Source organism: Vanacampus margaritifer, chromosome 7 (genome assembly GCF_051991255.1).
Source record: "Vanacampus margaritifer isolate UIUO_Vmar chromosome 7, RoL_Vmar_1.0, whole genome shotgun sequence".
In the NCBI taxonomy this organism is placed as follows: Eukaryota; Metazoa; Chordata; class Actinopteri; order Syngnathiformes; family Syngnathidae; genus Vanacampus; species Vanacampus margaritifer.
The window spans coordinates 11,436,966-11,458,486 of record NC_135438.1 but is presented as its reverse complement, the minus strand read 5'-3'; the positions used below and the strand labels follow the sequence as shown (position 1 = coordinate 11,458,486).

Sequence of the window (21,521 nt, the reverse complement as noted above, 5' to 3'; positions counted from 1 at the left end):
TTTTTGAGATGTCTGCATTCAGTTTCATCCCAAAAACATAAACATGTAAAAAATTACAAAAATGGCCTTAATGTTTTTCACATAGCGGCAACGATATAAAACATTACACCTGGCTTTCACACTTAATAATACTGCACATTCTGAGTATCTCGCCACAATATAAGGAAAAATATCTGACAGTCTATATCAGTATTGAGCATTGTTAGCTTCTAATTTTGTATATATCTCGTCTGTGTACATATGTAAAAATTAATTGCTGGGCATCAGAAACGTCACAAACATTATGCTTCAATTTCCTGTGCCGTTTCAGGTTGTGATGGGAAAATGAAGCTTCATGAAGCACTTGCAATATTTTTTGCCTCCTCTAGATGGCACTCGTGGTGCAAAGATGCAATGGAAATGTAATCAATTTTCATTGCGCTCGCCTTTATCTTTAAACCAAGAGCACCATCTAGAGGAGTTAAAAAATATCGCAAGTGCTTCATGAAGCTTCATTTTCCCATCATTAGTTTCAGGTAACAATGTGAATCCCACACACTCACTGACACGAGGGTCCGGTGGCCGACCATGTGGTTGACATATGACACGTTTTGTGCTCACTGCCTTGTTTTTTTAGTTGTTTGTTACTGCAAGTTTTTTGTTTTTTTTGACGAGATAAGCTAGCATGGCAACCGACAATACACATTCCAGTTAAGGACTCATCCCTTCGCACACAAAAGGCTCCTTTGCAGCTTGCCTTGCATTGCTGACATTAAATTTTCCAGCACAGTTTAGCTTTGCATCCGATGGCTCTCCGGGCTCTACTCAGTCATGCATAATTTCTCTTTAGCTCCCTCTTTGGAATTGACTTCCAGTTAAATTGCTTTCTCGCAAGTCTAGGTAGAATAAGTTAAAACGCAATGTATCATTGCAAACGTAATATTGTGTGTTGGTGTAATGCTGCCGGGAGAGCGCGGAGTAGCTCCAGTGTGCTGCAGACCTCCAGTGCTAGCATGAATCATTGTGTGATTCAGGACTGCTGAGGCTTAAAAACACAACCCAGTGTGTTCAAGGAGAGCTCATTATTTGGGTTTGAATATGTTGCATTTCCAAGGGCATGTTTGGACTTAAGTGTCCTTGAAGGGAAGCAAAAACACTCCAACTAGGCGCAAGCTAACAATTTGCCAGAAAAACAAATTTAATTTCACATTTCCTGCAAGAACCATGAGACCTTTTTTTATTGAGCGTGGGTTGGAAGACGTACTAAAAAATCGTCATTCTTCATCATAAATTGAAGTCGACTTCAAGGTTAGTTACTGAGCTTGTCAAGTCGCTGCCAAGTTTTGCTTTGGGGGGCACGGCGAAAACGTCGTTCAAATGATTTAGATGGACTGGAATATACTGAGTGTGAGGACCCAGTAATCTATTTTGTTATCAGGGAACATCATTAAAAGGCGTGTGTGTGTGTGTGTGTGTGTCTGGAGCGTGGCCAGCAGTGGCATCTGTGCGTCCCACTTTTGACTCTTTGGTCAGTGGTAATGAATCAAAGTCGTCAATGTAGATCACTGGATCACTCTGGACTTTGGTAGCTCGCCCGTCAGTTTTAATTTAGCTGCACTGCGCTTAGCCCACGTTAACCATAAATTGATTGTCACTTATTTTAGGGGGGGTTTAACTGATCTGGATCATGTATATTGGCATCATTTAGATTGATTCTTCTTCTTGCACTGGAAACGTTTCTACAAAGAGTATTGAAGGTTTATGTAATAACCACAATAGAGAACACATTGAAGTGTCCGTCAAAGCTGAGAATGGTTTCATAATTATCGTTGTAAAGCAACGCCAAACTTTGATACTATTATAGATTCATATAGGCCGTACTGTATATGTAGTAAACATAGTCGATATAGTGAAAAAAGTTGTTATCATTTGCATATTGTCACGCTGCATCCTGTCAAAGCATGCAAACACTTCTGATGGCAGTGTGAGTGGTGACTGCTTTCCTGGTGACTACTACGAGCTGATAGACCTTAGTAGCAATTACAATAAAAAAAAAAAACTGGTTTGTTCTCGTTTCCATGCCACTTAAATTAATTGTTGTTAATGGTGAAGGTGAAATCACACCATCCTTACCCTTACGACCATGTAGCATAATTATTCATTATTATTTTGAACCAGAAAATCCTAGTGGAAAGAGAGTTAGACAAAATTGAATTTCCTGTAACAACCAATAACCATAAACAGGTCTAGATAAAGCACTCCTGACCCCTGGTGGACAAACAATGCAGGACACTGCATCCCTTAAAATAAATAAATAAATAGATTTAATATCTAAAATAAAAAATGTACTAATAAAATTATGGTTGTGTGTATAACATAAAAAAATATATTTCTTGCCTTTACAAAATGAATTCTCTTCTCTTCAGTACTTATAAAGGCTAATTTCACTGCATTACGAGTTGAAAAATAATGCCATGACAAAAAAAAAAAGATTGGAAAAAAATGGGCAAACTGTAAAACATTAACAATTACTTAATTTATTTGTAAGAAAGTGTGAACAATCAATGGTATTGGCTTTCTACAGTTCAGTCAGAATTGTAGGGCTCAAATAATGAAACAATAAAAGTTATCATATAATGCAAATAAATGTTTAGCTTGTGTTTCTAAATAACCAATCAATCAAACAAACATCACAATGACATGTCTCATAAACATGTATATGAATTAAGATGCATTCCTCAAGTTGATTAACTTTGTAAACAATGAATGTAATTGATCCTTCAATTGCATAAACATTTCAAGTTTCCATTAAACATATACAATTATTTAATGCTTATTACAAAACATTAAAAAAATCATTGTGATTAAAGCAAATTGTATTACTTACAAAGGTAGGTGATCCTTTTTGTGTTAATTTATGCATTCTGGCAGTTAAATTTACATTTCAGTAGTCAGTTTTCAGATAAAACACCTCAAAAGTGCTGCTGATAGTAAGAAATGCAAAACTTATGAAAGGTTGCAAAAACACAGTCATCAAATATGCAAATGTTTCCGTGAAAATATGAAACAACATTGGCCACTCTTTGCAAACAAACAAGTAGTAAAAGTGTCAGTGATTTATGAATGAATTATCTGCGTATGTGTATTAACCTGACAAAAAAAATTAAGGGCACCTTTAGATGATCCGATTAATACATTCTGCACATTTATAAGACTTCTGTGTTGTCAAATCGGTTGATTTGACTATTAAACAGCAAATATGTAGTCCTTGCGACTTGATCACTGATCCACAGCAAGGAAAAAAGATAGAAAATGTCACCCCCCCAAAAATGCCACCAAAATAACGATCATACGGTATAGAAATACAAAACTCACTAATTAAGCAAAAAACAAATCAATACAATTATTGTCTAGGTAAACACTCGGGGGGGGGGGGGGGGGTGTGCTTAAGTGGGGGATAGTATGGCAGTAGTGGGAGTGGTTTAAGAACACCCTAATTGCTCAAATTTGGATTTTTACTCCTTCAGCTCACATTCAATAGTTTATCACTTTCAAGTTAATAAAACATCAAGAACCCGAGATTTAGTCTTCTTATGGTTTATTTCCTAACCTCACCTCTCTAAAACTATGTGATAGTCTCATGCACAGCAGTGAAACTGTACAAAACATTCATTAAAAGATCAAGGCATTCGCAGTTTTATACATTTTATAAGGTGACATATTATATTTAATCAACAGCAAAGCAATCATTAAAGCATAAAAAAATGTTGAGAAGCCAAACTAAATTACTCTTTTTTCAAATGCATAAAATAGGACTTTAAATTACCTGACGAATGATTACAGGTGCATTACGTAATAAAAACAAATATAAAGAAAAACATCTGACTCATTTTCATATACAATATTATAAATGCCAGAATGGGCTCAAGAACAAACTAATTGATGTGTGCTTTTATAACTGTCGTAAAAATGTAGATTAAATGGAATTTGTAACCAAAATAAATCGCAGGCCTTAGATAACAAAAAAACTAAACAAAAACAGCATCGCTAAATATGCTTAAGACAAAGAAAAACTGATTCCAATGTAAAAGTTGATACACTTTAACAGAGCATCTTACTCAAATACAGATACTGTGATATTGATTAGTGGTGCACCATTCATTCAATTCAGTGAATGAACTGAGGAAGAAAAAGCCAGTCGAAATATCGTTTTTGTTTACGGTTCTCAATGTTCTCTGACACCGACGTCACAATTTCTTGAAGCTGCGACACAGATGTGACTGGTAATCCAGTGTGCACGAGTTGCCCCCCCAACACCCTCAAAGCACGCCAGGCACCCACGATGGATTTCAACTGGGCTCGGTGGTTAACTTTTTTTATGCTCTATATGTGAACATTAATGTCTGTCTATGAAACGACCAAGTGAAGTGTATCGGATGGTAAAAGTCATTCCAGTCAAATCCATAAATTTTCCCGAGGGGCGATAAAGGAGGTGTTTTGGGGGATTACGTGCTTACGTGCTTACGTGCTTACGTGCTTACGTGTTCCAAATCCCGGGCAATTACTCGGAGGCCGCTATTTGAGACAATATGATAATATCTCTTTGATGTTTTGTAGATGGTAACTCAAGAAAACTGTGCAAAAGTATTACCTTAAAATGAAAGATATACTGGATGACTGCCCCATCCGTCGTCAGAGTTTCTGAAGACCGCTTTGTATCTTCTCTGTCGTTGCCTCGTTTTTCTTTTTGAAAAGATTTTTCAGCTTCAAGGACTTCTTGCTCTTCTCTTTATCCCTATTTCTGTCATCTTTCACTTCAGACGAGGATGAGGTGGATTGGCAGGTTGCTCTTGCTGGTGCCACCGGTGCTTCGGACTCTGCCAGAAACCTGGGGAAGCTCTGGGGAAGGTTGGGAGTCGAGGCAGAAAGGCTCGTCGGGGTCGCTGCCGTGGAGTTGCAAGACTTCTCCAGGATTCCGTCATAAACGAGCTGGCTCAATGGACCAGCTGCAAAAATATCTGCAGATAACGGTGGTGATAATGGTACGCCGGAGCTAAACGTAAGGTCTGGCTGCTGAGTTTCACCTGGTGCGGAGGAATCTTCGGACCCTTCCCTCATGATTGGAGGACGATGTGTTTCTACAAGTGATTCAACTCTATCCCTTGGGGTCATTTCTTGTGAAATCTGGTCATCTCTTGGCATTCGGGGTGTCTTCCTTCTGAGAGATACGAGATCCTCTTTACATGGCCTCCTACTTATTGATGGTTCTGAAGCGAACTCTTGCTTCTCTGATGAAGATGTGTGAGGCACATGTTCTGTTTCCTTTACGGAACCAGTGTCTGCAAAATAGCCCTCTTTTGAGATTTTTCTTGAGGGTAATGTAGGGGCCTCGACCATTTTGTCTTTGGCGGTCCCCCTCACAGAGGAATCAAGTGGCCTAGAACTTCCATCCAAGGACATTCCCATTGAGTCTCTCGTAATCCTTCTAGCTACCGAGTCAAATGGACATTCAGAACCCTCCAGTAACTTTCTAGAGCCACTGTCTACGGAAGCCCCCATCGTAGCTCTTGATAACTTCTTTTGTCCCAATTCTGATGCCTCAACTTCATCCCAAACAATCTTCCTGACTTCGAGTGGTAAATCACCTCGATCTTTAGGTATACTCCTCGATAGATTGTCTGTAACATCCTCTATTATTTCTCTGTCTATTTTCCTGGGTGGAAATTCTGCATCTAATTCATTGGATGATACTTTTCTAATTACAAAATCCAACGCAAGTTCACTCCTATCTCTGGATCTTCTCCTGAATGGCGCCTCAATTAAAGACCCGCCTTTTGAGGTCATCATCGAAGGATTTTCCAAAGACATGTCCAAAGCTTTATCTTTTGCCATCTTCCTGCAGGAAATATCGACGGGAGTTTGAAGATCCTCCATAGAAAATGTTCTAACTGGAGATTCAACATCGGCTTCCAATTCTTTACTCACAGGCTTTACCGCGGATCTTTCTGCAAAAGGTTCTGTATCGTCATGATATAGCTTTCTATGGGAGGCATCAGCAGGAGAACAAGAGTACATTTTGCTATGAGGAGGTGAGGTGGAATGGTCAGAATCAGAGAACCTTTCTTGGGAGTCTCTATTGAAAAGTGAAGCAGAGAAAAGATTAACGTTGGCAATTTGAATCAAAGCTTTCAAAATATTGTATTGAATCAGAGACTTACTGTTTCTTAATGGCTCTTCGAAAGACTCCATCATCCTCATCAAAACAAGCATAGGGAGCTCGAATTGGGATGAGAAGATCAGGATCTGCCGAGAGTAGAGTGGTTGGTGGTTGTGTGACACCATGTCGACGTGATCGGCGCATAGTAGATGTTCGGTTTCGAGGAGAATTCTTAAGTTGTGCACCTGGAACTATAGTAAGACATAATGCAAACCAATGAGTAAAAGTAACCCATAGCAAGCAAACAGAAAGAGGCACAAAAAGAAGGGCCGCCCCAACTCAGCTAACGTATCACTTACTACTACAATTTACCAGATTCTAGGCACTTCTTTAAACTCATTTGTAAGGACAAAGGTGAAGGTACTGGGAAATTGACCTGTTAACATGTTTTGGGCTGTGCAAGATATCAAAGAACTATGGAGAAAATTTATTTTACAACTTGCAAACTCCACACAAAAAGTCTCAAAGATTGGGTTAGAGAACAGTTGGAACTGAAGTTTTGAACACGAATCTAGTGCCAGTGCCCAAATTCAAATCCTCTGAGGTCCACTAAACCCTCACATCTCAACTCTGATCAACACGAGATTAGGATATATAATTCCCAAATAATGTATGTAGTTTTCAGAAACTATATGTTCCATGAATATATGCAAAGCGGTAAACAAAAATTCTAAGCAGAAACTAAGGAGTGGCTTTGTTTCTTTTACTAAAATAACTACAAAGTAGGCTTGTTGCAGTATCAGATTTAGCATCAGGGCTCCGATTCATAAGTTTCAGTTTGAAAGAGCTGGACCTCGAAGTCAGACATTTTGTTGGTGGATGGAGAGGCTGTCGAGTTGTTTGCTTTACGTACCCTGTTACTGTGCCTCTGGAGGCAGCAGTGGATAGCACTCTGTTCCCTCTCAAAAAAACAAAGGAAAATCTTGTGGTACCTTACCTGGAATTTGAGGTAGGATAGCAGCAGAAGACTCTTCCAACAGGTCTTCAATTGACCCATGAACTGAGCTGTGCCACAAGCAAGATGGCTGAGGTACTCGGGGAAAACCCGCAGCGAGTGAGTCTGAGTAGAGCAGAGCAGTGAGGTTCGAAAGGCCAGGATTCCTGATGATCGGGAAGCCAGAGATGCGCTCTATCTGTTGCCAGCGATGGAGACGTTCCCGCAGGCATGCTGTTACCTCTGACAAGGCATTTCTTTTGGAGATAGATAGACATTAGGGCTATATTTATCTCCTCTTGGAGAGACAGATTTATTTTAGGAGACTCAAGTAAAACCTAACTATAGTTATGTAACTCACTTTGCCTCTAGTATCTTGTGGTCAACCTGATCCAAAGATGAACTGTGGGCAACATGGAGAGTCCCAAGCACTGAGCTTCTCTTCTTTTTAATTTTTTCGGCCTGAATAAAAGTACACAAGCAGATATTTAGGTTGAAGTGTTTAGTCAGTAACTATTAGTTGGTATGCGCATATATGTCAGACAAGTTCCAGCATTGGGGTAACAAATACTGTATTGGAATCTGAAGGGGAAAAAAACATGGTTTGATATGTCCTCATGTAACCTCTTATATAAGGATATGTTGTTGTCCTGAACTGTTGTACGAATCCAGGTGCCCAATAATTTGTAAATAAAGGGCGGGATCAGCCTGGGAACTCTTCCTTGTTTATACTACAGCCTTCCCTGCTTTGCAAAACATGTTTTCGAAAGTGTCTGAGAAAGGGCTTGGCTAGCCCGGTTTCCCACGCTAACGAATAAAAGACGGAGCGGCACACGGTCCGGACAGAGTCAGCTGCGGAATACGTACGATTGCCCAGCCGTTTTGCAGCTCGTTCTACCCAGACTGTGGGCTCTCCAGTCTAGTGTCAAGGTAAGCGCTGATGATGATCATATTATGCTGCTTAACGTTGTAGTGTATTGATTGCTGTTTGCGGGGAATAAAAGACACCATTATTCTAGCAAATCGAGTTGTGATTATTGCTGTTTGCGGGGAATAAAAGGTACAATCATTCTAGCAAAGCAAGTTGTGAATATTGCTGTTTGCGGGGAATAAAAGGTACAATCATTCTAGCAAAGCACAGGTGTAGATTACTGTTTGCGAGGAATAAAACGTACGATTATTCTAGCACAGTATAAAAATGTTGATTGCTGTTTGCGGGGAATAAAAGACAGTTATTCTAGCAAAGCATATCAAGTCTCTGTGTATTCATTGTTGCCGCCGGCCACTCACGATCCTGCAAAAAATATAAAGGTGAAGTAGTGTTTTCTACAAAACAGAATCTAAGGCACTCTCCAGGTCTATTTGCACCCCTGTAAGGATTCTTCCGAGATCCTCCACACCCCGTTATTGGCGGATGCCATCCTTTCAGCGAGTGCTTCCGCATTTTTGGTGAGTGTAGCGAAAAAGTATATAGACTCAGCACCGACTGAAGCAGGTTTACGTCGGTCAATCCGGGTCCGGACAGATGGTCCTTCTCAGTCCTTTCCGAAAATGTGGAAGCACTCACCGAAAAGGTGCACATCCGTCAATGTCGGGCCGATGTAACGATGGTTTTCCCCAGCTTTGGTTTGTAGCTTGGGTTTGAAATATGTCTTTTGTGACACCAATCCTAGAACTTTTATGGCATACTGTATTTTCCCATGCATCACCTCTTCTTTGGCAGTGGCAAGCTGTAATTCAGCACTGTGTTTCTTGACATTGTAGTACTGGACCTCAACTTCATGTGTTAACTGGAGCCACTGCTGGAGGACATCTGAGGCAGTCCAAGTAGCATGCATGTCCTTTTCTGCCTGCCTTAGTGCTCCACGGACCTGAGACGGTGATATGTTCAGGCTTTAAATGGTTTGTTATGAATTTGACCGACCTTTGTACATTGACTTTAATTAGCCATTGCACCTACAGTACCTGCACAAGTTCCTCTTCTGCATATCGAAGTCGGCTGAGCTCACTGACGGCCCCCTGCCTCAGCTCTTGCAGGCGATGGGCCTCCTCTTGTGCCCCCATGATCTCATCCCGCATTTTCTCCTCCAAGTATTGCTTCTCCTCTGCCACATTGCGTTTCTCCTCCTGGGCTCGCTCCAGTCTGAATCAGGGTTAGAATAGTTTAGGATTTATTTGGTTTTGACTTTTGTTGTTTAATTTCACAGTCACAGTCACATTGACAATGTCAATTCTTGGCATTGAAGATGGAATTTGCCCTGCATCCATACTGTTCCTGCATGTCTAGGAGACTTTGTTCAGCCCGCTGCAGACTTTCCAGATCCTTCATCATCTTGGTTATGTGGATCTTGCTGCTTTTGTTCTGGACCTGAGCAAACCAGCATCCCCCAACTCCCATCACCACTGACACAATGAGCAGAAGGTCTTTCATGTAATTGTGAGGAGGGCCTGCAAAACGAAAAGAATGGTTATGATTAAATATAATGACTTTTTCATGGATAAGTGGTTGATTGCTTCTTCTCGACTTCATAATAATCAATATCAGCTGAAATGAAGTGTTATCTTTCCTCCTGTGAATACTAATAAAATGTTGCCACCTGGAGTTAAGGGATTTTATTGATCCAGAAATTGATCATGTAAAACTTGTAAACTCTCTGGAGCTCTCCAGGCGTAAAAATTCGATCACAGCATTGTTGTTGTCATGAGTTGTCCTTCAAATTTGGAGAAACTTGTTTTAAAAGAGATGAGCATTCATTAATTATCCTTACGTGTCGGTGGTCCAAACAGCACTACATCAAGAGCTTTAATGTTGAGCTTCTGTTTGTCCCTCTGATCCTGAACTCTCAGCTGGCCACTCAGGAATGAAGGCTCATTGGCTGCAATCCTACAGAAAAGACAAAGAGGAGCTGTTTTTCTTTCTTTCTTTTTTTGTAATTAAGATCAGTGTGTTTTCAGACATTTGCTTGGCCAGAGAATATGATCACCTTGGGAGTGTGTTTCCATTGACTTTGAAGTCTTTAAAGTTCCTCTCATACTGCGGCAACTCGACAAACTCCCTGAGCCAGCGGATAACGTCGTCTTGGGTCCAATTATGAACTAGGAAGTGAGACTACAAGTGAGACATGGTGATGTTTCACATGTTTTTGGACACATTTCATCTCCTGGACAAACACCTTCTGATGATTTCCAGCCTTTCCAAAGTTCCTCCACTGTAATGTGTTGGTCTTCTCGGTGCAGGTGGCTATGTTTGTTGGTCTGCTGCTGCTTCATGTCTTCGATGATGAACTACAGGAGAGGAAGTGGGGACTTATTTTAAAAAATACAATGTTAAAAAAGCAACGGTATGGAGTCAGCAGAAACCGGTTAAAAGCACATTGCAAAATATACTGCGCACTGACTGTATATGCTGGTCTTACTGCAAAAGTGTATTTTTAATATTCTTCTCTGTGTATATTTAGGTTGAGAATTCGAGATATGGGAGTAATGTGTCTCCACTTGTCACAATACATTTACACTTGGCTGGCGAAGCATTTCAAGTTCATTAACTTGAGCTGCACACAAACCCAAACCCCCAATATTCTGATTGGCTCTCTAAATCCTGTGCTATTAGTCGGATAATTTGTACAACCAATGTTGTTGACCATCAAGAAGCACATTTTACTCACTGTATAAACTTGCTCCCAGCTAAAGATTAACAAGCCTTCAGACTGCACTTTACAATTTAATATGTGACAGCCTATTTTGTACAACACTTTACAAGTTAAGTCATTGATTTAATGTTTTCATTAGTGGGGGCAGCATTTTAGGACTTGAAGCTCAGACTTTAATCTTCCAAGCCAGAGATCCCGAGACGTTCTGAGCCCAGCCAGCAAGATAGTCTCTTCAGAGTGAAACGAAGTCCAACCCCACTCAAGAGGACTTAGAGCAGGTCCCAAACGGTGTCTCGAGGTGAGCCTGACAGTATCTAGTCGGAAGTTCTTGATCAGGTTTCTTCCCTGACAGAGATTTGACATTCCACGTCCCTAGAGCCAGCTTCTGTAACCACCAAGGTCCTAGTACGTCTTGCCATTGACCCTGCCAGGGGCCTAAAGTCCCACACAATTTAGGCGCCTCCGTCAAACCTTTCCAAAATAAATATACTGGGTGGTATGCTACATACTATAGAGATAAGTAGTCACTTGTTTATGTATTTAGAAAGGACGCAGACGCTTGTGTGTCCAAAAATGTAGCCTTGGATAGAGATGAAGGCTTCATTTGATGATTGAAGACATCTTGGGACTGCGCTCTGATCATGTCCCTCCCTTGACGTCTCTATGGCACCCGTAACTTGAGGACTGGCTTGTATAATGTAGCTTGCAAGTGAATTCTGGAAGGTGAAAGGGCAATCGCAAAAGTCGCATATGGTGAATTAGTTAATTAGGTTATTAGTTTTGCTTTGTTTCAGCAGATAATTTATTTAAAACTTTGATGTCACGTTTTGTTTCTTACTAAATATTTTCTCAAAAGCAAATAGACCGTTGGGTATGTATGGATCAACATTGGTTTGCTACATACTTTTGGATCATTACCAGTGTGCTTTGCATAAAATAAATCAAGATCTTGGAGTGCAGATGGCTCATGTTGCATTTATAAGGCTGGGTCTGCAATTTCCTATTAGTGCAAGTCTATGAGAGCAAACCACATTTGTCAGAGTGCCAAAAGCCAAGTTAAACTGTTGCTATCCTTGAAGTAGCATTGGACGCTTCCTTCAGCCAGCGCACCTGTTGCCTTGCAGTGATTTTATCCTGTATGTTTCTGGCAACTGAAGAGGACATGAAAAATATTTGCGCATGAATAAGAGAACATTGTACCTCCACACTCTCCTCCACCTCAATCCCTCCATCCTTGTCATCGTCCATCATTTGATGGATGCTCTGCAGGGCCTCCAGGCTGTAACGATCAGCCTCACTTATACACGGTGGGGACACCACCATGCATGGGTCTACGTGGGCCAAATGAATTACACTGTTACTATGCAGAATAACATGATATTTCAATCAGTACATTAATTCATGCTTCATCTGGAACTTTTAACCTATGCCTACTCCTTTTACAACTGGCAGTACATAGCATTAGTTGTTTTGTACCGCATGTTCAAAAAATACTATCAATACTCTTTATTTCTTTTATAAACAAAATATTGCAATTTTATTTGTAGTTCTTTTAAATGCGACTGTCTTGCTTTGGTTCTTGAAGTTACAGTTGCAGTAGAACTAACATGCAGTTTCATGGCTCTTTCTTTTGTTGTTGTTTTCTTTATAGTTATTATTTAAAAAACAATAGCAAGATTGTCCATTTTGTTTACATTGGTTCCAATGTAAAACAAATACAGTACCATTTGTGTTTAATGTTCTTATAGTTTAAAACCAATAGAGTACCATCTGTCAAAAAAACAACAATGAAAAAATAACCCTTCACTTTAGGGTTATTTTTTTTCTTGTATACTTTGTTCTAATGTAAATGTTTCATTGTGAGAATTTCATTATTGTTCCACATTAAGTTAAGGCAGGGGTTGTTATAATATGGTTCTATAAAAGGAACAAGTTTAATATAGTTCTAGAAAATATGTGCTTCATTTTGACCTGGTAAGTCATTAATTATATGAAAACAAACCGTTTTGGATTGGAGTTGAACTGTACAGCATGCTCCTAAATTGAGATCTTAATACACAAGACACCGTACGGGAAAATGACCTACAGCTTACTATTTTTCCAGGCCTCTTAGTCACAACCCATTTTTGTCTCTGTGATTCAGACATCTTAGTGCTCTTGTGAGCTAAAGAGGCAACACGTCAAAAGGCCTGCTTGTTAAACGAGTATATGAGCAAGCTCCAGAGATGCTTGCTTCTTTGTGCAAATATTACCATTGCCTGTATCCTATGTTAAATTTAATTTGACAAAAATAAAAAGCTGTTCCCATCTGTTCAACATCTTACACCATGACGAAAACAAGGTTCATTATCCCTTGGTTGCTGATGAAATCCTGCAGTTCTTTGCTGATGGATGGAAAATGTCAGTGTTGTACTCTATATGCCAGTTACAGACGAATAGTTCTGGATTTTTTTTTTATAGTTCATTTTTATTTTGTTTTTTATTTTTTTAAATTGAGTTAGTTTTAATTACTTTTTAGGGAAGGTTTGTTGATTTTTATTTTGTAATACTTTATATTAGTTTTATTATTATATTTGTTGACTGTTTAATGCTCCTTCTTCTATATGGAAATACAATAATAATACAAATATTTCAAATGAACCCAGAAAGCTCATGTGCGATATGAACAGAAAGATGAAAACAAAAAGATTTTCGCTAGGATTTTAGTTACTTTTAATCTTATAAACATAAGATGTAGTTTCAGTTTTAGTTTTATTTGTCATTTCCCCCACCTACTGCCCAAAGACAGCTGGGATAGGCTCCAGCACCCCTGTGAGGATTAAGCTATATGCCTAAGTGGATCGTAAAATCGGTGGATGGATAGATTTTTTTTTAATTTTGGAAATTAAATGTTTGTTCTATTTTAATTATATTTATTTTGTTAATATTTTTATTAACTATAAAAACTTGCAACATGCAAAGACTTTCCAAACACTGTTTGTGAGCCTTTTTATTTTATTTTTTATAAGATGTTTACACAACACAGGTAGGCCTCAGCTGTCTAATTTTAAAGTGAAGTATTTCACAATCGCAATAGTAACCAGAGGACATTCTAAAGATGGTCACAGTCAGGAAATGCATGGCTGTAGTGTAGACAACAACAAAGTATCCCACTTGATATCTTCTGGATAAATTGAGATGAGGATAAGAGGGGGAGGGTGTACATGGCGTTCTGGTAGGGGGCAACGCTTGTTTTATCTTCCACGTTAGCTGGCAATCCATTGAGACGAAGGAAGGGTAATTTGTATGTTTATATGTTCTGCCTAGTGATGCTATTAGTAGACCTAGTTTCTAGTTTTATCAAGTCTTTGTCCATATTATAAACACACACACACACACACACACACTACTACAGCATTTGTTCTGTGTAGTACAATGAAAGGTGTGTGATTCATTCATTCAACTTACCCCCAGGATTGAAGCCTGTGTCCACACTTGTGAAGCTGACACTCTGCAGGTCACCGGCACTTTGCGCAGCGACCAAAAGAGCAGCAGGGAAAACGAGGAATAAAAACAGCGAAAAGGGCAGCATTTTGAAAGTTGAGAAATAATTCCTGAAACAAAAATCAAATGCAGACTGCGGGATTAATCAAAATGTTCAAGTGCCAAAGGCAACCGGACAGTGCCTAAAACGCTACCCAGTGTAATTCCAGAAAAAATATTGCAGTTATATTCCGTAGGCCATATTATGGCGCATCCAGAGACTGTTCCATCTTGAAGTCCTATCTTGTGATCACACAGCAATATAACATCCAAAGGGTGACGTTGAGCACCTGATGTCTTTAATCCTATTTCCGAGTGTTCACCTGGAATCTATTCTGTATCCAGATCCACACTCAAATCCTGTCATTCAGTGCTCTCTCCCAGCAGTGTGAAGACCTCAAGAAGCCTCTCTCACTCTGTCTCAGTCCAGTAACAGGGTCTCATCACATTATTAGGTTTCCTCACACACCAACCCCCATCCCAAATATGTAGAGGGTGAAAAAAAAACACAAACAGTCCATGCCTTGGCCACCAATATGCAGATTGGAATTTTTTCCCGTCATCTTTGTTTTGTATTAGGAATACAGTACTGATTTAGGTGACATAAAAAGTCCCCCTTTCAAAGATTTTGCTTGAGATCAAGATAGGCATAGCATAACATAAATTCTGCTGGGACCGAGACTTGAATGACTATTTTCACAAGACTTCAAACTGTGGCAATTAACTTTGCCTACATGTTGGTGGTGCTGTCTACATGCGTGTGTGTGATCAAATTGAACACACATGCGCTACAACCTTTAGAACTCAAATGATTATGCAGAAACATTAATAGCGCAAAGGACACAAACAGACTCACACCCGCGCTAACAGTAGCCTAACAAAGTGTAAGGTTTCATTCCAGCAATCTGGCTCCCAGTTTAAAAATAGTGGCATAGCTTTGACCTCTAGCTATGCCCAACAGGGACCCTGCAGGATTGAGCTAGGTACTTGAATACTAGGAACACATGCAAAATCTAATGAGATCCATTACCATAGCTATATCAGTTCAGGCTATAATGTTGGTTGAATTCATTGACACAAAGGTTTCAATGTAACAAAATGTTTATTATTGTTTATAGTGTGCAGTGACTGCATCATACCGAGAGGTGTTTCTAATATATTGTCCTGCTCGTGTTGCTAAATGATGTACTCAAAATAATATTTTACTATAGAGTTAAGTGAAATTTCTATGTAAATGGTATGTAAACTGTACCTCGCCAAAAGCTTGTAGAACAGGGAGGGAGGGAACAGTCAAACTCACACCCCCACGTTTTTTGCCATGTCATTGCCCTGATTTTTTTTTTTTTTTTTTTTTTAACTTATGAGTGCATAGCTCAACTTTCGGGGAAACAGAATTTGTTTTTCTTTTTTTTTTTGGATACTTAAAGCCCTTTTTGTGGAATACTTAATTCTGCCCAGACTATCTCCAGCAAACCCCACTTAAATTGAGTTTAACTCCCCTATTGTGAAATGTAATAGGAATACAAATAATACAGTTTAATCATTTGTATTCTATCTGTATACAAAAACTGCTGCAGCAATAGCTCCTTGCACACAACAAATGGATGAACTCACATTCTTGAACAATGTCATTAGCCTTTGCAGGGTTAAATGAGCTGAAAGGCACATCCTTGTCTTGCGTTCAACATCCTTCAAGGGGATTGTAGGTCCAAAACAGTCCACTAGATGGAGCTAAACAGTCATTTCTTTTGCTCCTCAAAGGTCCTGCTCAGAAACACAAACATTTTAGTCATTGTGCGTGTTGACAAACAACACGCTCGCCATGAGTATCATGACGACAACATCGACACGATTGATGACCCTGATGACATGCCTGAGTCACGACTACTGTAAGCCACCTGGCCATTTGTGAGTGCGCCCAATGAAGAGGAAGGTGAAGAGGAAGAAGTCTGCGATGCTGATGACAAGGAGGTGGTGTGTGGCCTCAATATGGCCTCAGCTACGCTGCAGTGGGGTCGGGGCCCTGGTTCCGAGGTGTAGGTGAAGGTGAGGGAGGTGGGGTAGATGATTCCGTCGTCGCGGACCAGTGTGACTGGGACCTGCACCGGCTGCCTGACCCAACGCCAGCCCTCTCTGAAAGCCGAAATGTCCGGCACCACACATAGGATGCTCTCGCCGCATCTTGGAAGACACGTGAATGTCACGCAGTTTTTTAGATTAAAGTCTGCAGTCTACACACACATACACCACTCACAAAAATGTTAGGGTTTAAGAATTCAATAACAAATTTAGAGAAGGTCAAATGAAATTCACCTGTAAAGGTTGCATTTCAGGTGCATCCAGAAATTTTACACGAAAGCCAATTATCACTAACGTTTTTGTGAGTTGTGTAAAATTGTAATCACAACTCATACCTATAAATGGTATCAGCCTCCACATCTCCAAACCAAACTTTCTGTTTGGGGCTAAAGTTGTGCCCAGTCAGCTCTAACATGGCCACATCTCCGCCACCATTTAACTGAAATGACACAACCACAAAAAGAGAGAAAATTATTTAAAGGTAACAAAAAGCCCATTGTCCAACTATTAAGTGTGTGTATGTGTGTGTGTGTGTACCTGCAGGCTCTCCACCACAGGCACAGGAGTGACTGGAGTGGTCACGGGCCCCATGCCCTCATAGAATGTATATTCAGCCTTGTCTGTGCTGATGATGGTCCAGCAGGCTCCATCGTTAATGACCTCCTTGTTTGCTTCTTTGACGCAGGGTGCAGCCTGAAGCAACACATATTTTTACACTGAACGTTTACATATAAAAGTAGACTTAAAAATAACTAGCAGAGTTTGAAGCACAAAGCCCAGATTGTGAAAGAAAGCATCTCTAAAAATTCTGTGAACTGCTCTGTGTTCTGATCACAGTCTTATGGTGCCCAGTACCAGTCCACAGGCCATTTGGTACCAGGCCACACATTTCTGCTGTTTTGAGCAATATTCAGAATTCAACAATACAAAGTTTTCCCCTGCCTATTCAGGATTCTATGCACTATTTTTTTCAACCTATCCGATTATTTGCAAATTAACTACTATTCGCTATTGTTGTGCTCCGTAAAACATCTTAAAATGCCACAAGATGGCGCTATAGCCTTGTATAGTAGCACTAAGATGGTTCAAGTAGCCACCAAAAGTCCCGCCTACTTGGTTTAAGATTGGTGCCATGAAATTACATTGAAATGTGAAATGACAGAAACTTTTTACTATTTGTAAGGGAGGTGGGGGCTTCAATTACTTCCATCTTTTTGTTGATTATTTGTTGTAGTGGTTTTGAACTGAGCAGGATCATACTGAGAGCTGTTTCTAATATTTCAATTGTATTACCTAATTTAGCTACACAGATAAGACACATTAGTATCACTGATATATTGTAAACAATTAGAATTAGTCCATTAAGTGCAGACTGCCAATTTATTCAGATCTCATTAGAACAACATTGAATTGTCATTATTAGTTTTATCTCTGGTCAACTTGTAGTGCATTGCTTTATGCATACCTGGTATTGAATTATTCTGTCCTGTGAGAGGCAGAGGTACATCCGCTCTGTGTCTTTTAGGTAAAAGGCACACTTGTGAAGCTGCGACACCGGGTCGTCTGCATCCCACAAGGCTGCCTGCTTATCCACTTTGCGTATAACCTTAAACAGTCACAAACACACAAAAAAAGCATGTGTAGCAGACACACACTTTCTAGGAAGCATGGCACATCAGCAGAATATTGTAGAATCTTCAAATCTCATTAGGTACAGTATATGGACAAAAGTATTGTAGCATACCTTGTAACCTCATTTTCCTTAATTGGGTTTGACCCCTTTGTTTTCGCAAATGTAATTTGTCATCTTACAAAAACATTTTGTGCAATGAAAACCTTCAGTGCTGCAGAAAAACTTTATGGAAGGTCCATTAGAAAAAAAACAACCAACTAATAAATTAGCCTGAAAAATAAAATAAAAAATCCTGAATGCAAACCACATTATTAAAAACTAATTCTCACTTGAGTCAAAAATATCCTTCTGATAATACTATATGGACAAAACTTTTGGGACATCTATTTAATGAATTAATCAGTCACAAATTAGAGACTCATTTGTGCTTAAATCTTCATTTTACTAAGATATTTTGGACAATCCTAGCTTCTATTAACGCACAGAACACTTTGATGCATTAGATTTGACATTGTTTCCGCAGTTGGACCTACAGTAGGTGACTAGCTGACTATGATTGACCTCAGAAATGTGCTTCTGAAGGAATGCACAGAAACGAGCAGGCAGACACATTCCAAAATCCTTTTGACTTCCTGTAGGTTGGCCCAGGTGACGCAATTCTTTTGTCCATAGAGTGTATGTGAAGTCACATGCATACCAGTCTGGGCAGGGCCATGCCAGTTACAGAGCACACCAGTTTGACTGTCTGGCCGTAATGAATGTAACCGTCTCGCACAGCAAACTCCTCCCCTTCAGATTCGTCATCGTCCACTGAAGAAAATGAAAGAAAGCATCATTTTGATGTGTGAAAACATGACTTAAAACAATGCTAGGAAAGAGCAAGTGGAGACAGGAAAGAGAACTCCACAATTATAGGTGTATAGTAGAACTCACAGAGGTGGATGTAGAAGGCTCCCCACTGTAGGGAACTAGCATGAAAGTTTCCACCCTCCACATGAAGATACCTGGTGCTGACTGTTTGTGAACGCAGGCGGTTAAATAAAGCTACCTTTGTTCCCGATGCAATACACACTGTGAGACATAGTGGCAAACACGAGAATAGGTACGTACTCTACCGAATTCATTCCAAAAACAGCATATTGTGTACGTGTTCACACTCACAGTCTGCATTTTTCAAGGACTGCTTTTTCTTGGAAGGCTTGGAGATCACTTTGATTCTCTTACTGAGGAAACCTCCAATGGTGGCGCTATTTGCATACAGCATCCTCACAGACAGCATGAAGTGTTTCCTTTTATCTGTGTCACTGATGTATAAGGTCTTAGCAGCGCAGAAGTTCTATTGCAGGGAACAAAAACACCAATGTTGTTCAAGCAGAAGTGAAACACAAAATGACATTCTCAGTCCCACAGTGGGGAAATTCTGAATTATGAAGTTTGTTTTGGTTCCCCTAAAAGGTACACTCATCAGTCACCCAATGATGTACTATCTACAGTATGTAAATGTTTTAGGCGTACACAAGTAAAATAATGCTTCATTTTGGCAAACACTGACAGAGGTATTAACCTAACAATGTTTATTATCATGGTTGTAGTTTGCAATAGCATAGAACTGCAATAATAGTATTATAAATGTATTTGTAGAACTTTATTTTGCACCACCTTCTGTGGCAAAATAGTGTTCTCACCTTCCCGTCCAAGTTGAGCTGTTGCATCTCAATGTCACTGTTGCCAATCCCGATGAAGGCGCAGGGCTGAGCCTCCTGCTCTGTGCAGCCTTCATTCTGCATCTTCTCAAGCTTCTTCTTCCAGCCGCTACCCAGCAGATAAACGCATGGTGGAGGGCAGAAAAACCTTTAAAAAATTTAAATAAAATATAAAATCATTACTTAAAAATAAAATAAAAAACTTTTTGTGTGAAACCTTCTATGGAACCAAGACCCCCCCCCCCCCATACCTTTTCTCATTGCCATAGGACTTTTGTGCCACTTTCGCATGCAGAATGAGGACTGTTTGATCATCTTTTTCCTTTAAGTACATTCTCATTGCCTCCCTAAAAAGAAGACCAAATTTTAACACATGTACACTCACCATCATGTAATTACATGCGAAAAACATTAGAATCGGAAACAGTTATCAATATTATGCAGTTCAGTTCTACATCACAGCAACAAAACAAAAAAAATATTAATATATATATATATATATATATATATTTATTATTTTTTTTTTTTTTTATTTTTTTTTTTTTTACTGTTTTAGTTTACCTTGTTAAACGTTGAGGTTGACACATATCACCAAACTTACTGCAAAAGAAAAAAGAAGAATGGAAGGTGAATGTAGTTTTAAAAAGAGAGAGATAACTATTATGCATGTAATGCTGTTGCACGCATAAACACTGTCAGGCAATTATGCAAATATTGACGAGGCATTGAGTTACTTTGCAGTACACAAAATACGGGAAAAATGGCAAAAGTTGGTTGATCTACTTGGTAAGTATTCAAGCTTATACTATAACCAGGAAAACACTTTTTTCATGAAGAGAACCTCAATAACTATTTATACATGCATGACCCAGGTTAGTGTCTCACAGTAACAGAAAAACAAGCTAACATTCCGAGCTAATTACACAAACTTGCTGACATAGTTTGACACTATGCGTCCATATGCTGCAGGTCCAAAAGCCAAGGTTCTGTCACCAGAACTTGGCTTGAACATCTCACCGAGTCACAGAACCTTCTCAAACGTACGCGAACCAACAGGTGCTGCACCAGTATCAACAAAGCAAACACTTACGGTGTAATATCACCACTTACCCGGTAACAACAGGCGCCATTTTCCAAAAAACGCCCCCCTCCCACCCCGAAAAATCGCGAGACCCCTCCTGAGGGCACCCCACACCGAGCCCACTATAACCATGCCACCAAGGCCAACGGAATCAGATCGGATGCAGAAAGAGTTTGGTCCAAATTCGGGGAGGACAGGAGTGCACAAAAGGGTTAGAAAGAATGGGAGGCAAGAGCCGCGACGAGGCGCCCAAAAAACAGGCGTGGGAAAGTTGTAAAGTCGCGCGTGATCAAGAAAATTCTCACAATAGACATCCATTGAGAATGCTCAGCACTATCGCGAGATCAACAAGAACTCACACATCTGTTTTTTTCTCTCTCTCAAGGACGTTACAGTCTACGTTCCCACGCTGTGTTGAGCAATGTAGCAAGTATAGAGACGTGTTTGTAACACTGGACGACAGTTAAATATCACATATGCTAATTGGCCACAACAGTAAAAACATCTTTACATGCAAATTGTGAATATATATATACATATATATATATATTTTTTTTTTAACTAAAATTATTGCTTGAAGTAGTCTTAGGGCAAAGAAAACTGCACAATTACTGTACACAAATGTCACGTGGGTACAAAATAACTGTGTGTGTGGGGGAGGGGGGGGGGCAAAAAGTTTCCATGCAGAAAACAGATATGAACAAATTAAAGGACGTAAATGTG

General features: G+C 39.7%; 2 protein-coding genes across 6 annotated transcripts; both read right to left on the bottom strand.

Annotated features, from left to right (window-relative positions):
• Positions 1–2,502: 2,502 nt before the first annotated feature.
• LOC144055429 (uncharacterized) lies at positions 2,503–14,351 on the bottom strand. Of its 2 annotated transcripts, XM_077571381.1 has the most exons (13): positions 14,228–14,351; positions 11,981–12,111; positions 10,304–10,415; positions 10,115–10,226; positions 9,899–10,014; positions 9,401–9,578; positions 9,096–9,273; positions 8,840–9,001; positions 7,492–7,592; positions 7,134–7,387; positions 6,198–6,387; positions 5,064–6,112; positions 2,503–4,997 (listed from the first exon to the last, which is right to left on the bottom strand). In XM_077571381.1, exons 1-13 carry the CDS (start codon positions 14,349–14,351, stop codon positions 4,672–4,674), a joined length of 3,033 nt encoding a protein of 1,010 aa, XP_077427507.1. In that variant the 3' UTR covers positions 2,503–4,671. The 2 variants fall into 2 exon arrangements, with proteins under 2 accessions (XP_077427507.1, XP_077427506.1); XM_077571380.1 differs by having other exon boundaries at positions 2,503–6,112.
• Positions 14,343–21,052, bottom strand: LOC144055431 (recombining binding protein suppressor of hairless-like). 4 transcript variants are annotated; one of them, XR_013294877.1, is made up of 13 exons: positions 20,828–21,052; positions 20,279–20,317; positions 19,969–20,064; positions 19,700–19,865; positions 19,176–19,350; positions 18,948–19,085; positions 18,712–18,824; positions 17,847–17,987; positions 16,919–17,074; positions 16,717–16,820; positions 16,176–16,483; positions 15,917–16,066; positions 14,343–14,373 (listed from the first exon to the last, which is right to left on the bottom strand). XR_013294877.1 is itself a non-coding variant. In XM_077571382.1 (12 exons), exons 1-12 carry the CDS (start codon positions 20,845–20,847, stop codon positions 15,984–15,986), a joined length of 1,539 nt encoding a protein of 512 aa, XP_077427508.1. In that variant the 5' UTR covers positions 20,848–21,052; the 3' UTR covers positions 15,689–15,983. The 4 variants fall into 4 exon arrangements, 2 of the variants coding, with proteins under 2 accessions (XP_077427508.1, XP_077427509.1); XR_013294878.1 differs by lacking the exon at positions 14,343–14,373 and adding an exon at positions 14,381–14,396; XM_077571382.1 differs by lacking the exon at positions 14,343–14,373 and having other exon boundaries at positions 15,689–16,066.
• Positions 21,053–21,521: the final 469 nt, after the last annotated feature.